We start from the raw sequence: 16,778 nt of genomic DNA on the forward strand, positions 1-16,778 counted from the left end.
GGTCATGATCCCAGGGTCCTGGGATCGAGCCCCACATTGGGTTCTCTGCTCAGCTCTCTGCTCTCTCTACCTGCTTGTGATCTCTCTCTCTCTCTCTGTCAAATAAATAAATAAAATATTTTTAAAAAAAGAAAAAGATCAACAGATTTTTTTCTATAAGAAAATAAAGTTAAAAAAGTAAAAAGACTAATAGGGAGAAATATTGCAGAAAATATGATAGACAAAAGAGTTAAGGCTTTCATTTAAGGGAGCTCATGTAAGTGGACAGGAATGACATTAGGATTCTAAGAGATAAATAAGGGAAAGAACAGAAGAGTCACAAAAAATACAATTTGTAACAAGACTTTTGGAAGGATATTTAGTCTCAACAAATACCAAGGAAATGAAAACTAACAGTGCAATGCCAACAGTGCAATGTTACGTATAGAGAGAGATAGATATATTTATACTTATATAAATATATATAGACTTTATATGCTTACACCTAATACTGTATAATATAGCATAATTGGTATTCTTTTAAATTATTGGTGGCATTTCAATATTCCAAATTGCATCCAAAAACTTAAATTTTGTTCCAGTGATTCCATTTCTAAGAATGTATCAAGGAATTGATTTAAAATATGGAAAAATCTGTAAGCATGGAGATGTACCTTATAACATTTTTAATAATAATGAAAAATTAGAAACGACTTGAATGTCCAACAATAGGGAAATAGTTGGATAAGTTGTGATTCATCCCTTGAGGGAATTATACTCATAAAGGTGAGAATAAAGACTAGACAGCAGTATGGAAAAATATATAATACAATGTTAACTAAGGAAAACAGGGGGTAGGGTATGAAGGATATGATTATAACTATGTTAACACCCATTTGAAGAAGACTTGAATTCAGAAAAATTGTGAATTTTTTGTGAATTGTGAATTTATTGTGAATGCATTTGAGTGATTATATTTAGGGTAATTTTTTTTTTTTTTTTTTGCTTTTTGCTTTTGCTAAAATTCTGGTTATTTTTGATCAATTCAAAACTAATTAAAGTAAAATAAAATTTTAGTTTGGGCAGGAGGGAATAGGAGGCCAAGGCAGACACATGGAAGGGATATTTTTTTGCAGCTGGGGCCCTTAAAAGTTCTTTCATCATAAAGTATGTACCCACACAGAGTAAGGTCAAATTGGAACCCAGGCTCAACTGTGATAGCCTTAACAGAAAAAGAAAAGAATTAAAATCTAACTACAAACGCCAGGTAAATCATTAGGCCCCAGTTTGAACCACAGAACATTAGAGCTGAAAGGGACTTTAGAGACCATCAAGCTCACTTCCATCCTCATCTCCTCAAATACACAAACATAATGTTAGAAAATAGGAAAGGGAAGCTCAGAGAGGCTAAGAGGCATGTTCAGAGTCACACAGGAAATTAATGGCAGGGCTGAGCTTGAGTCTAGGTCCCTGACTCCTCACTCAGTACTCTCTCTCTCCTCTACCAGATCTCAGCTCAGGACAAAAAGAGGGAATTTCAGGAATAGTCTCAGTGAAAATAAAATATATAACTTTTAGTAAAAATATATATTGTTGGGTGCCTGGGTGGCTCAGTGGGTTAGGCCACTGCCTTCGGCTCAGGTCATGATCTCAGGGTCCTGGGATCGAGCCCCGCATCGCACTCTTTGCTCAGCAGGGAGTCTGCTTCCCCTTCTCTGCCTGCCTCTCTGCCTACTTGTGATCATATCTCTCTCTCTCTTTCAAATAAAAAATAAAATCTTTAAAATATATATAGTTAAAAAAATATATATATTAGGCCTGAAAACATTTCCTACATACCTATGTACATCTCCTTTCTAAATGTAGCAGTATCCTGATAAAGTAGAAACTTTGACCAAAAATGAAAAAAGAATTACATAAAAATGTTGGCAAGGCCTAGGACTATGATCTGTCTCTGGCCAAACAGGGGAGGAACAGAGCCAAACAGAAAAACATAGCTAAGTAGTAACATCTGGGTGGAAACATTCTCTTTGCCAAGGAACCCCCGCCTCCCCGACCCTCTTCAGAGAACCTACATCCCTCTGGAGCTGATTGCTGTACCAGGACTCGGGCCTGGCCGGTGTAAGCCACGTATCCAGGGCCAGCCGCAGCACACGTCTCTCCAGCAAGGTGAAGCTGCTGGCGGATCTTGGTCTGCAGGTGTGGCGGGCCTCCTGGAGGAGGTGCTCAAGGGATCGGGGGATGAGTGATGCCAGGCCCAGGGAAGGATGGAACTCCAGCAGATAAATGTTTTTCAAAGCTGGGCTTAAAAAGAGGACCAATCAATGACAATTTTACACAATGAAGAACTTAATCTATTTCAAAAGATATTTGAATTTTTCATTTTTTAAGACTTATAAAATAGCTGCTATAATCCAGGGCATTATAAAAAATTAGAAGTTCAAAGGGGCCAAATAGGCCATCCAGACTCCACCCGATTATACAACATGCCCTTTGCTTTAATATGAATCCCTTTAAAAGTGGAAGCTGTGCGGCGCCTGGGTGGCTCAGTGGGTTAAGCCGCTGCCTTCGGCTCAGGTCATGATCTCGGGGTCCTGGGATCGAGTCCCACATCGGGCTCTCTGCTCAGCAGGGGGCCTGCTTCCCTTCCTCTCTCTCTGCCTGCCTCTCTGCCTATCTCTCTCTGTCAAATAAATAAATAAAAATCTTAAAAAAAAAAAAAGTGGAAGCTGTAAGAGTTTATTCCTAAAAGTCCAATCTAATTCTTTTTGCTTGTTTAAACTTTGTCATTGTTTAAACTTTTTCATTGTTTAAACTTTTTCATTGTGAAACCATTTTAGATTCACATGCAATGGTAGGAAACAGTATACAGAAAGATCACACGTATCCTTTACCCAGACTACCCTAATGGGTCTTCAACTGTATATGGTAAACCTGTAAACATTAATTGGCATTAGTCAAAGATTTGAAAACAACTTAAAGATGAAAATATAACTTAAAAGTAAAAATATTAAACAAATAATGTCCATGACTGGTTTCTATATTTTTCCATGAGTCTTGATCCTTTTCCCCCAAAATGGTAATAAACAAAGAGAAATTTTAAACTCTGTACACAGCTGCTGGAATCATTCATGTTCTCCATAAGAACATTCTATTTTATAAATGGGTGAGACCAGAAATGAGAAAATGCTTATCTGTGGGTATTCCTTTCAAAATAGAGGATACAGCATAAGTCCAGGGCCTTTCCATATCTACATGGTACTAAAGAGTGTAAATATTTCTTAAACCTATGCAAATGGGATTCTTCTTTGTTCTAGGACTTAAAACATACAACCCTAAGGTTGGAAAGGAATCTCATTAAGCAAATAACATTTGCTTTTGAGACTATTCTGACAGGTCTTTGTACCCATATAGTTCTACGGGATTCTGCCAAAAACCCATTTCCTGAACAATAGAGTCTCTTCCATAGCCAGCTCCCCACTACCCCGCCCGCCACCTCCCGCCCCAGCTGATGTCCCAAGCTTGTTACAATGAAGAAAACACTCCTGATAAAGGTCTGTGGAGAACATGCTGTCTTGTGCCTGGAACTCCCAGGGCTCTTTCTCAAGGGATAAGGTTGGAACATAAGCTATGAAATCCCCCGACAACCTGCTGGTCCCCAGGAGGATTCCATAGCCCAGTGTGGCAATGTCCCACTGAAAGTGTGCACTAGGCAGGAGCACCAGGCCGTGCCTCGGTTGTTCACAACTGTGCCCTCACCTCTCAGCACAGTGGCCTGAGAGCTATAGGAGCTCAACAGGTACTTGTTACATGTAGAAAGGAGCTGGACAAGTTATCCACCCTTTGAAGGCCATAGAGAGATGGTGATCACTGGCCATGCAGACCAGCCTGGGGCTTATCACCCACTTGCTGATTCCCTCACTACCCTCCACAGCCGGGAAGGAATGGGAATTCAAACCACACATCAAGGTGGTGACTTAAAGTTATGTACCTTCACTGAGTGATCTCGGGGAAATTTAATTTGCTCCTTAAAGGGGTAGGGGTCACAAGGTGAGTCTGCAGAAACCTTTTTGGTTTCTAGAATAAATAGCTTCCTAGAAACTAGAATAGATTCCTAGAATAAATAGATTCCTTCTTGAGACACGTTAAAGCACATCCAAGTTTCATATACATTGGCTTACATGGTACTTCAGATTAAACCCTCGGATGACATTTTAAGAGTAACTACTTTTTTTTTTTTAATAGAACTTCTCAAGGGGAAAGATTCTGTACCTAGTGGTATAATTTTAAATTCTAGCCTCGTGTTCTTTATTACTTACAGTAATGCTTACAAAACAAATGGATATTGAGCATGCAAGAGAAACGGGGCACCCGGGTGGCTCCGTGGGTTAAAGCCTCCACCTTCGGCTCAGGTCATGATCTCAGGGTCTTGGGATCGAGCCCCGCATCAGGCTCCCCACTCAGTGGGGAGCCTCCTTCCCCCTCCCCCTTTGCCTGCCTCTGCCTACTTGGCATCTCTCTCTGTCAAATAAATAAATCTTAAGAAAATCTTAAGAAATCTTAAGAAAAAAAAAATCTTAAGAAAAAAAAAGAGAGAGAGAATCCCTCTTTGAGGGCCTTTATATCCCCTTCACTCATCTCCCCAAATAACTGAGAGGTACTTTATAGACTATTTAGACTTAACATCATACACTTAGCTTATCTAAGAGATTAAATGTAAAATGTCTAAAGACAATGCCACCATACCAGCTATTGTTGATGGAAATAAGTTGTTTGCAAATTATGTTAAGGGGGAGTCCAAAGTTACTGCTATCATCTGGACGGCCTTCCTGCCAAAGCCTCTGGACATACTCCCGCTGACGCTCGATCTAGAAATGTAGCATAAAAGTTAAAATTAGAAAAGTTAAGCTTTCCCATGGCTGTGAATTATGAGCCTTGATATGCGAAGAACAACAGTCCTTTGGGTCCCTTCATTATTTGACTAATTTTCACCCAGACACGGTCCTGAGGACTCACTTACACGAAGACACGCTGGTCTTTCAGTCTGAGCCCAGGGTCAGCCAAGAAAAGCAAAGGCAACCAAATTCAGACAATCTTAGGAGGCCCAGGAAAACTTTCTGTCAAATAATTGACAACGAGGAAAACATTCTAGCCAGGTCTAGGGTAAATGCACTGTAACAATCCATCTCCTGCTTACTTCCTGCCTCTGGCTTTCCCCCCAGAGGACCTACACTGTAATTTCTCCTTTAGCGTCCTAAAAATAGCCACGACACTTAAAAATAATAATAAACCTCACTTTATACATTCACAGCTTCTAAAGAGGGTAAGTTCATCCTCCTTTCAATACCACTAAACTCCATCATCTAGTGAAAATAAGCTTTCTATTTTCTGTGGACCATTAAATGTAATTAGGGTTGGAAACTTCCTTTTAAGACCGTAGTTATGCTTGGAATTCAACAATGCAAATGAGCTTTCAAATAAACACGCCGGACGCGCTGCCTTAGAAAACCTGGATTCTGAACACGCGACGAAAGGAAAACACTTTTTGGTTCTGGCCTGGGTTTTCCATCGTCTTCCCATATGTGATATTTTAAAACCCAAATGTACTTACGTGCTGATTGAGGATGCCCCTCACTAGCTCCAAGTGAAGCCTCAGGCAGGTGCCCTCATCTCGGTAGGCCTTCCGGAAATAAGGGCGGCTGAGATCAAACCTCGGGCGTCTGTGCATTAGGTCAGTGATCACTTGTGCTAAGGCAAACCTCTCCTCAGGGTCCAACACATGCTGGTAGGCTTCGAAGTAACTGTCAAGAAGCTGCGGATAAGGTTTGTGGTCAGGGAAGAGCAGAGGCAGCCCTAGGCTCCAGCAAAGAGAAGGGAACCCCCCCATTCCCCCACCCCCCACTTTGGAAAGCCCCCCGGGGCATCAGCAGCAGAGAGAGGGGGCTCAGACCCTTCAGGTACCAGCCTGGGGCGGGCAGCGGCAGCACCAGTGCAACCCCAGGGCCCTTAGTAAACCCACAGAGGTAGGGAGGGCAAAGCAAGGAACACTGGTTTTGCCTGCGCCCCCTCTTCCTCTGCTCTCCACAAAAAAGGGGGGGTTATCTAATGAATAAGATAACATCTCATCGTTATAAGCTCCAATGAGACGGGGCAGGCAATGTCACTTGGTCAGATATATTTATCTGCAATCCCGTTCTCCAAAGACTCATTCTCCGCTTCCATTTTACTCCAGCACCAAACATGGAGTGGCTTCCTCCTCCACTCTTTTTTATTTTTATTTTTTAATGTATTTGAAAGAGAGAGAGCACACAAGCCGGAAGCGGGGAAGAGCCAGGAGGAGAGAGAGAAGTGGGCTCCCTGCTCAGCGGTATGGGACTCCATCCCAGGACCCCAGGGTCATAACCTGAGTCAAAGGCAGACGCTTAACCAACTGAGCCTCCCAGGAGCCCCTTCCTCCCCTCTTCTTATGCTCAGCTCCATTGCTGACCCCTTTTCTTTAAGAGTTGGCCCTCTATTCCACAATAGAGGACTGAGGTAAAAGTCTCCTAACTACAGAGGCATTTATCCCAGACAGGACTCTGTTAGGAAGGGCTTCACGTCCAGAACTCTCAAAGGCATGCAGGGAACTTCTTTTCTAGTAAAGGTCACAAACCTTTTCTAAAAACCAAAGAAAGCTCCCAGACACTAACCCAGTAACCATGGAAGAGGTTTCTCAGGGTGGGAATTCAGAGACGCTCTTTATTTTGCTTTTACATTTTTCTGTGACCTTAAGAATTTATGTTCTGTATATAAATTCTGTTTGTGTGCAATTAGTCATGGTGCTAATCAGGAAAATGCTCTTAAGAGATCCCTGGGCTGGAATCCCAAACAGGGACCTAAGGGTAAGATAAGCAGTTCTGGACAGTGTAATTGTGGTTCAGGGCTGTCGCACATTATATTAAATATATTAAGTTGTACTCCTATCCCAATCAAGTACTTTCTTTTAAAAAGGTTAAATGATATTCATAATCTTGTTTTTTAAGTTATTTGGCTATAAGCAACACACTGAATTAGTGATCAGCTATGATTTCTGGGCAGTATACGTTCAGAGGTTCTTATGAAGTGAGAAGATCTGATCTATAAATTTTCAAATGTAATGAGATGTTTAGAAGTGCTCAGTTACCACATTTTTACATTTTGCTGACATGTAATTAAGTATTTATTGATAATAATTTTGTATGTTCTTTTCATATTTCAGAGTCATGCACGTGTTTTTTTCTCAAATTGCAAACATTTTCAATGGAACCTGCAAAGCTCTTAGGTCCTAAACACCGAGTCCACATTGCCTGATGAATAAGTCGGCTCTGACTGGGAGCTTTTAAGGCTTTATTCCGTTCATTCCACAGCAGAACAAATTCCTTTCCTCTGCGGATCTAATCCAACAAATCCTCCCTCCGAGTTTTTGCTCAAGATGTACCCCCCCAATCTTCTTCTTCTTCTTCTTCTTTTTTTTTTTAAATTTATTTGACAGATAGACATCACAAGTAGGCAGAGAGGCAGGCAGAGAGAGAGAGAGGAGGAAGCAGGCTCCCCGCTGAGCAGAGAGCCCCATGCAGGGCTCAAGCCCAGGACCCTGGGAACATGACCTGAGCTGAAGGCAGAGGCTTTAAATCACTGAGCCACCCAAGTGCCCCCCTCCCCAGTCTTCTTTTGCTAGCTCCTCTTAGGCAGGTTTCAGTGTTCTGGAAGGTGTCAGCTCCCATTGTAGCCATATCACCAAAGTCACATCGGCTTGCCCAGGGTGTGCCTTTAATTGGCAGCAAGGAGTGAATTGTTGAGGTTACAGGTTCTATCAACCTGACAGCCCAGCACACTTTGACGTGTATCAGAGAAAGTGTGTGTCTTGTTTCCTTGGGTGTTGGTCTTCTCCGTGGCTTAAGGCCAGGAATTCAGCCCTCCTCTTAACAAACTAAGAAATTTCCTAAAAGGAGACAAGAGCTCCTCTTTTTGTCTGGAGCCCAGAGCTCAGAGTGCAAAACCAGACAGAACTGAGAAGGTACAGCCCTACTTGAATACAGGTGACAACCGTGCAGGAGGCAAAAGGAAGTAAAAGGAAAAGCCAGGAGCGTCTCTGTCTTGCCACGCATGGCTTCCAAGGCTCCGGAAAGAGGTAAACACTCGAGAATCAGTAGCAGACCGGGAATCAAATACTGCCTTATTAATAGATGTCCAGTATCTGGCTTTCAGTGCTAAAGCACAAGGAGGGAGGGCCTGGGGCACTTAGCATGCAGTTTTGCAGGATACCCTTTGGGAAACATTGGTCTAAGGGACCTTAGGTCAACCTTAGCACAAAAAGGAAAACACCAAAGGAGGCTAAAAGCTCAGAACACACAAGGCGTTCTGCAGGTTAGAGACCTACATATCTCAGAGTGAGAAATGAAGGAAAGTAGAGATTGCCAGGCCTTTCATGAGTCCCAGGGAAAATGAAGCAAGCAGGGTGATCTAAATTACCTTATCCCCCTGCTGAGCTCTACTCTAGAATAGCATTCAATGATTAAATACCAGAAGACAAAGCAGAAATGGAGGAGTGGTAGGTAAGACAGGTGTCACTCAATAACCTGGAGTGGGGGGAAATCAGAAAAGAAACAATTACCTCCCTAAATCATTCTGGACTAACTTGAGCCTTTCTGACTGGGCCAAGGCAATCCCAGGAGCCGGTTTATAGCATTTGTATGCCTTGACCTGTTTTTTTTTTGTTTTTTGTTTTTTTGTTTTTTTTTTGGTACAAAGCGTCCTATTGTTTGGCTATTTGGCAAAAGGTCGTGGGGGAGAGTTCTTGCTGGTGATTTCAATCTGCTGATACCAGGTTGCAGAGGTTGGCACTAAAAGGCCAAGCTCACTTGTGTTGTTCATAGGATTGCCAGATTTAACAAATAAACTTAGAGGTCATCGAGTTCCATTTGAATTTCTGATAAACAACAAACCACTTATTTAGTATAAGTATGTCCCAGATATTGTCACGTTTTACTTGGCAGCCCAAGCTCTTGAAAAGGAAAATGTGGCTCTCTTTTTTACATGGAATAGGCTCTCTCAGGCATTGACCTCGACCTTGAGACGCTCTCAGATGGGCCCTTACATAATTTTATTATTAATTCTTTCCCAACAGGGGTAAGACCATGATCTTTCTGCTTCACAAGGTTCTATTTATGATCTGTTTGCTAACTGGCCCATTTCCATTTAAACTCTGGGCTGGTATTTGTCTAAGAAGTCTTCCTAGCCTGTCAAATGTCACCTGTGTGTGTCAAGGGCCAACTCTCAGGCAAAATAATATATAGTACACACTGATGGGAAGTCTCAAATATTGGAGAAAATAGAGAAAAAAAAAGCCAAAATGAATAATCTCAAACCTGACTGTGTTTGTATTATTTTTACCCCAAACTCTGTGTTCTGGGACTTAAGAAACTTTAAAGAATAAGCACTTTAGGTCAAATGAAAGTGCAAAAAAGAAAAATCAATGCTAGGCACAATCTGTCACAGTTTTATTTTGTTTTGTTTTTAAGTGCTCCAAACATTTATTCAAACTACCTTGAAAAATGTGTCCTCTGGTGGTTGTAGACAGAATCAGCATTTGGGCCACGTGTCCCTTAGTGGCTGGTACAGCTGATGCCTGGCTTCTCTAAGAGTTCTTAATCCACCTAAATTCATATCAGCTCTAATTTTATGAGTGTTTATACATAATATGGTTACTTTAAGGATTTAAGACAACCTAGTGTGTTTGAGCAATTCCTAACTCTGGTGACTCCAATATATCTAACAATCAAAAACAGCTGAGCAAACTTAGCAGGAGAATCAGTACTGGGAGAAATCAGTTGTACTCTAGATAAAAATATGGTTTATCCATTAAAAATAGGCTCTTTTGACAAAATTTCTGATTTAGAAGGCCACGCTTTCACAGTTTTGGCATAGATGGCTCAGGTTTTATAGAGAACGTATTGTTAGGGTGAGGAAGGAGGAAGACATTTTCAATGATTTTTTTTTTTTTAAGCTAAAATAATTTGATTTACCATAGAAGAAACTAGTGGAGAGCCCTGGTAGCTTAGCACACAGAATGAAGCGTGGCCCAAAGTGTGGAGAAATCCGTTTGTTTTTCAGTCCTCTTTGTCCTTCTATTCTTCTCTGGGCACGGAGTCCTGCCTGGGGCCTCTGTAGGAGGCCTAGGATCCCTGAAAGGGGAGGCGGGGAGAGAGAGTCCAGAAAAGGGGGGCTGCTAAAAACTCATGTCTGGACCAATAAACTCGTCAAGTTTAGAGATTCTGTCTTATTTACCCTTAATGTGGCCTTTTCAATTACTACGTTCTGAGTCTGGATCTCTCAGTCCATCAAAGTTTCTAACTGCCAGATCAAGGTTGCAGACGCAAACTCGACGGAGGCCAGTTCCCCTTGAAAAGAGGAACAGGATTCAAAGCCCAAGGCTCCCACCCTTTAAGCCCAGCCAGGTGTTTTCAAAAATTGGGTGACCTACATCTCTATGAGTAACAGACCAGAAAGTAGACGAAATGGTAAACTATCTAATCTACTAGAAAAACAGTTCAAAGAAAACCTTCCCACTTCCCCATCTTCTGACCACATCACAGCGCACTGTAAGCTGCCTTCCACCCCCATACCTCTTCTGAGAGGCCTACGAAGCTGGCAATGACCCTGATGACTGACCCCACTGCCCCCGTCTTCAGGAGTCACCTTTCTTGATGTTTCTCTGCACTCCACACTAGTAACTATCCTCCCTACTTCAAAAAAAAAAATTTTTTTTTCCCTTAGTGGCTTTCAACACACTATTCCTTCCCTTTTCCTCCAGTTTCTTTGGCTTCCTCTTTTTCTTCTTGTAGATTTTTTTTTTTTTAAGATTTTATTTATTTAACAGAGAGAGAGAGAGAGAGAGATCACAAGTAGACAGAAAGGCAGGCAAAGAGGGGGAAGCAGGCTCCCTGCAGAGCAGAGAGCCTGATGCGGGGCTGGATCCCAGGACCCTGAGATCATGACCCGAGTGGAAGGCAGAGGCTTAACCCACTGAACCACCCAGGCGCCCCATGTAGATTCTTATTCTATGCCCTTCCCCTACAATTTAAGTGTTACCCACGGCTGCAGCTCAGACATCTCTGGCTTTTCCTAGTCATTTGACTCATTACTGTGGTTCAATGTTCACTTCCATACCTCAGCTCATACCTGCTCCTGACTTTCAAACCTCCAGCTCCCACAAAGCAGGCACACCTGTTTCAGCAAATGCTCCTCACATGCCTGTTGCCACGAACTCAGTAATATTATCTTCCCCTCTAAAGTGCCCCTCCTCCTGCATTCCGTTTCGGTTAATAGCCTCCTCCCTGACCCTGAGAAAGTCATTTTTAATTCCTTACTGCCTCACCCCAACATCCAGGCTTCAAATCCTGCCATATCTATTTCCGCACCATTTCTGCAAAGATGTCTCGAGCCTGGGCGCCTGGCTGGCTCAGTGGGTTAAGCTGCTGCCTTCAGCTCAGGTCATGATCTCAGGGTCCTGGGATCGAGTCCCACATCGGGCTCTCTGCTCGGCAGGGAGCCTGCTTCCTCCTCTCTCTCTGCCTGCCTCTCTTCCTGCCTCTCTGCCTACTTGTGATCTCTCTCTGTCAAATAAATAAATAAATCTTTAAAAAAAAAAAAAGAAAAGATGTCTCGAGCCTGACCCTCCCTCCTGCTCTCACTCGTCCATCCCTGAGGTAGGTCCCTCCTACCTCTCCAGGTCACTGTTGCAACAAGGGCACCTGTTTTCTGCAAGAGCTCTGCTCTAATCCCTTCTCCACACTAGTACCCGAGCAGCTGTTGAAAACAGGGCTACGATCATATTTCGCCCTTGCTGAAACTCACTAATGACTCTTTCTTTGCTTATAAAATACACTGTGAATGTGGATCAGCAGGCCTTTCACAGCTGTACCCAGACACGTACTCCGCTCGTTTGTCATCATGCCTTCACGCCTAGTCACAGTAGCCTCCTTGTCCCCCGGTTCACACCTCCCTGACATCCCTCATGCTGTTTCCCTCGCTTAGGAATTTTTCCTTCTCTGACAGACAACATCTCACTCATCTCTTAGGAACAGGATTCACTATCTCTTCCTCTGAGAAAACTTGCCAACATTTCCTTTACTCCGGTAGCCCCCACAGGGCAAAGAGCTCCATTGTGGTCTCTGGGGATCTCACGTGTGCCTTAGCTGTAAGCTGTCCATCGCCGGATTGTAGTTTTTACTTAAGCGATGGGATCAAGTTCTATAGACTAGAAATTCCTTAAAGGTAGATTACCTTCTTGTATTTATCTGTAGGTTCCTAATGTCCGGATAGTACCGGGTACGGGGTAAATACTTAATGTTTGATGGATAAACTCCCAACAGTTGGTGACCATCAGAGGGGCTCATAATCCACGCCGAGTTCACAGGTGAAGAGCAGTGTTTCATTTATTACTGGGATGTGAGCCACTGGTGGTGCGATGATGAATTTAGCAACCTTCTGTTTCATTGCTTTAAACTCACCCTCATAACTTGTTGCACTGAGCATATCTCCACCAGCTGCTTGCCCCACAGGTGGTGTATTTCTAAAGGCTCTAATAAGGTCAGTTTGTGTTGAGCAGAATGAGGCTTGTCCCTGACAGGACAAAGAATGTGAATGGAACCATCACCCATTCTCACTAAACACATACATAAAAGCCTAAATTATACAGACCTTTAGCAAATGATGCCTGTAAGATAAAGAGGTATCCTTCCCATTTTTTTTTAAAGATTTGTTTATTTACTTATTTATTTGACAGAGGTCACAAGTAGGCAGAGAAGCAGGCAGAGAGAGAGAGAGGAGGAAGCAGGCTCCCCACTGAGCAGAGAGCCAGATGCGGGGCTCCATCCCAGGACCCCAGGATCATGACCTGAGCTGAAGGCAGAGGCTTTAACCCACAGAGCCACCCAGGCACCCCTTTCCCATTTTATTTTTTATTAACAAGGAACCACAGTAAAGAAAATAAAATGTATTATTCACATCCTGACAACCAGCTGAGAGGATTTAAATAAAATAATTATTTATTTTATTAGGAGACTGCCTGAAAGCCCCACTGAGTTTTTTTCATCCCTGTTTTTCAATACTGGCTTTTGTAAGAAATGTTTAACAGATGTTTTGTTTTCTAGGGAAAAATACCTGGCGCTTGTTTTCTAGAAGGGCTGCTTCCCAAGTCCACATGTCATACAGCACAGCAAATCTGTCCACACTTGCATGGGCCCAGTCCTGGCCAGTATTTGACTCGCTGCCCTCTTTGTGACCTAGAAGAGAGAAGGGAATGAGAATGACCAGAGACAGGCCTTTCCATGAAGCTACTCTTATTAGAAAAGCAGCCCTTGAACAGTCAGCCCCATCTCAGGAATGAAAACACTGAATCGGTCCCAGGGATTCCTAAGAATCAGCTGGAGGGCCACTGGCAAAGACTGGGACATATTTGTTGACTTCTGAGTCAGTAGAGGTTTTTGTCTTTACTCTTCAATTTTAGTTTTAAAGACTAATTTTAGAAATGTAACCAAAATTCAGTTAATATGAAATCTTCACTAAAATGTCCTCAGACCTATAATTTAAAGGCCAAACACACATTTCTCCTTCTCTAAAAACAGGTCCCTGGTGGTTTAACAACAAACCCAGTTTAACCTGCTATTTCAAGTGATGTTAGTTAGCCAAGTAAAAACTCTTCAGAGAAGTTTCTAAGATATCCCTTAATTGGGTTAATTACTAACTTAAATCAATAAAGGTAATCATTGTAATTATTCTGTTAAAATATTTTCCCACTACATGAATGTTAATTTTCAGCATCAGCATGATTATTGCTTTTAATATTTGAGTGGTCTAGTTCAGAATGAAATATCAAAAAAGTAAGAGATTTTCAGGTGCTGAACTTTGAGTTCAATATGAGTACCAATATATGATGGGTACTGAACAAGAGAAAGATTTTGATCGGAATTTCTCAAGCGCAGTTGGGAAATCATTTCACAATGGATAACTACATACTGACGAGCTTAGCTGAAGGAAGCTCATGGGGCTGATGACTACTGACTGTTTCCATCAAATTAAATTCTTAGTTGCATTGGATTATAAACGAGTATCAATAGAAGTGATGCATTAGTATGTAGAATAAAGTGAAGACGAAAGCCAAACGCTGCAATTAAATGCCCTGGAATGTTGGATGACATCAGCGCATCTCATGATTCAGACACCCAATGGTCTGTGGCAAAGAGGGCCACAAGCCCACAAGCCGATGTTAAGTGAATTCTGCCTGGGCTCTGAAAGGTTAACAGTCAAACATTCTTTGAGCAGCATTTTATATCGCTATGAAAATGAATTCTTCATGATCATCTGCATAATTATCAAATAGCACAAATTCTTGCTAAATTTCCTTTTAGGTGTTGCAATGTGTCGAGAAACTCTTAAGCTCTTTCCAAATCAAATGTCAATGTTGTCATATTATTCTAGAAGGATTACTCTTTCCTCACCTATTTCTTAAATATATATTCCTTTTTTTCTTTAAGATTTTATTTATTTATTTGACAGACAGAGGTCACAATTAGGCAGAGAGGCAGGCAGAGAGAGAGGAAGGGAAGCAGGCTCCCTGCTGAGCAGAGATCCTGATTCGGGGATTGATCCCAGGATCCCGGGATCATGACCTGAGCCGAAGGCAGAGGCTTTAACCCACTGAGCCACCCAGGCGCCCCACTCACCTATTTCTAAAATTGGATACATTTGATTGATGCCAAAAGGATGTAGAGAATACATATTATAGGTTATTTGATTACTCTGAGCAATGATTTCTCCCTTTGGTGCTTTATCTGGCATTTTCCTACCCAGATCTTCTTGCATCCTGGTGCTTTTTTTGTCAGGAACCCAGGGATGTGTCTGCTTCTAATTGCTGCTTGCCCAAGGTCAATCTTTTTTTTTCTTTTCTTTTTTTTTTTGGTTGTTGCTTAGGGGAAAAAAAAAAATCATTACCTTCACTTGCTTACTTTGCTTCCCTCAGGGCCTGGCATGAGAGCCTTTGTACCCAGTGAGTAATGCAGAAATGCCACTGAGGAACGAGTAAGTCTCAACAATGGTAAGAATTATAATCAAGCTTCGAAAGAATAGTTCCGGTCTCCAACAAGAAGAGGGACTTGAGCTGGAAACAGGACCGTATCTTTTCTAAAGCAGGTACATATCGCGGAGATGCAAGTGCATATCACAGAGATGCAAGTGCTTACTGAATTTTCAGATACTCTTGGATCTATATTTCTATTTTGAGGTGGAGGGTGTTAAATGGAGCCCTTAGGGTTCATGGTTTGTTTGGCTGGTTGATTTTTTCAAAATCTGGCTTCTGACCTTTTTCTTTCTCGATATAATGGCTGGCCACAAGCAGCAGCTCTGCCTCGAGCTCCTTCAGATCGCTCAAGGCTTCATCGTACATGATATGAACTCCGTGCGGGTCGTTTGTGTAGATGGACGCAGCCTCCATGCTGTAGTAGTCGTCCTGGTTCTCCACTTCCGAGAACTCCATGAATCGGACACTGTGGACCTGGGGCAAAGAAAGCCAACCCCAGAAGTTACCGGAAAAGAGAGAGCTGTCTGTATTTTGCCAGCCCAAACAGACCACACGGCAGGCTCCTGCTCTCACGCAGTGGGCTGTCCGCATGGAGCTGTACCTGCTGAGTGTATAAAGCACTATATGTAGAGAAGGGGATATTAGCAAAGAATGTTGGCAGAGAAGGGTAGTGAGATGGATAAGTAGCTGATTAAATTTTTTGCTGATTAATTCAGGGCTACCTGGAAAAAGGCAGGCGATGGAGCTGAGTGTACAGGAGGTCTCTGAGGTCAGGGTGCCCGTGTTCAGGTCTCACCCTAGGTCAAGCCCTCAGCTACTCTTAGCCTCTGTTTCCTCATCCATAACACGGGGACAGTGGAGAGACCACAACAGTTGTTATAGGGGGTATGCGACACTGAAGCACTTGAGATCTAGAAACATGAGCAGTTAAAGGTTTCTTATTTTTTTTAAAGATTTTATTTATTTATTTGACAGAGAGAGAGATCACAAGTAGGCTGAGAGGCAGAGAGAGAGAAGGGGAAGCAGGCTCCCTGCTGAGCAGAGAGCCAGATGCGGGGCTTGATCCCAGGACCCTGAGATCATGATCTGAGCCGAAGGCAGAGGCTTAACCCACTGAGCCACCCATGCGCCCCGGTTTCTTATTTTAATTCTATAAATACTTGAAAAATGTGTGAATATTGTCTCGTGTCTCGGAATTGAGTAGCACCCTCCAAAATTCATGTCCACCTGAAACCTGCGAATGTGACCAAATATGGAAACGGAGTCTTTGCAGATATACATGGTAGAGATGAGGTCATATTGGGGGATGGGGCGGCTAAGCCAGTGACTGATGTTCCTAAAGAAAGAGGAAAATGTGGAGACAGATACGTCGAGGAGAAGGCCATGTGAGGACAGAGACTGAGATGGGAGTGAAGTATCTACAAGCCAAGGAAGGGCAGGTGACCCCCAGGATTACTAGCAACGGCCAGATGCTAGGAGAGACAAGGAAGGAACTTCTCCCGAACACTTTGGAGGGACCATGGCTCTGCTGACATTTTGATTTGGGGTTTGTGACATCTGGAACTGTGACAGAATAAAGTTCTCTGCCAGCTGTTATGAGCCACTCCCTTTGTGGTGTTTTGATATGGCGGCTCCAGGACACGAATATAAGGAATCTGGGTATTCCACTCACATTTTTTCTTAAATGACGGCGGAATGGTGG

The 16,778-nt window shown here is 42.7% G+C and overlaps 1 protein-coding gene across 5 annotated transcripts in view; it reads right to left on the minus strand.

The window, feature by feature from the left end:
• The window catches only part of LOC101686176, a 206,216-nt gene that overhangs the window by 111,165 nt on the left and 78,273 nt on the right, over positions 1-16,778 (minus strand). For all 5 annotated transcript variants that reach the window (XR_006606817.1, XR_006606816.1, XR_006606819.1 and 2 more), the window contains exons 16-20: positions 15,358-15,550; positions 13,162-13,283; positions 5,591-5,791; positions 4,726-4,847; positions 2,055-2,283 (exon numbers count right to left, since the gene is read on the minus strand). Coding sequence is in view for 1 of the 5 variants with exons in the window: in XM_013056673.2 (XP_012912127.1) it covers positions 2,055-2,283; positions 4,726-4,847; positions 5,591-5,791; positions 13,162-13,283; positions 15,358-15,550 (867 nt within the window). In the remaining 4 variants the exon portion in view is untranslated. The remainder of the gene's footprint in view (positions 1-2,054; positions 2,284-4,725; positions 4,848-5,590; positions 5,792-13,161; positions 13,284-15,357; positions 15,551-16,778) is intronic.

The sequence above is a fragment of the Mustela putorius genome, unplaced genomic scaffold (genome assembly GCF_011764305.1).
Source record: "Mustela putorius furo isolate JIRA1106 unplaced genomic scaffold, ASM1176430v1.1 tig00000450_pilon_pilon_pilon, whole genome shotgun sequence".
NCBI lineage: Eukaryota > Metazoa > Chordata > Mammalia > Carnivora > Mustelidae > Mustela > Mustela putorius.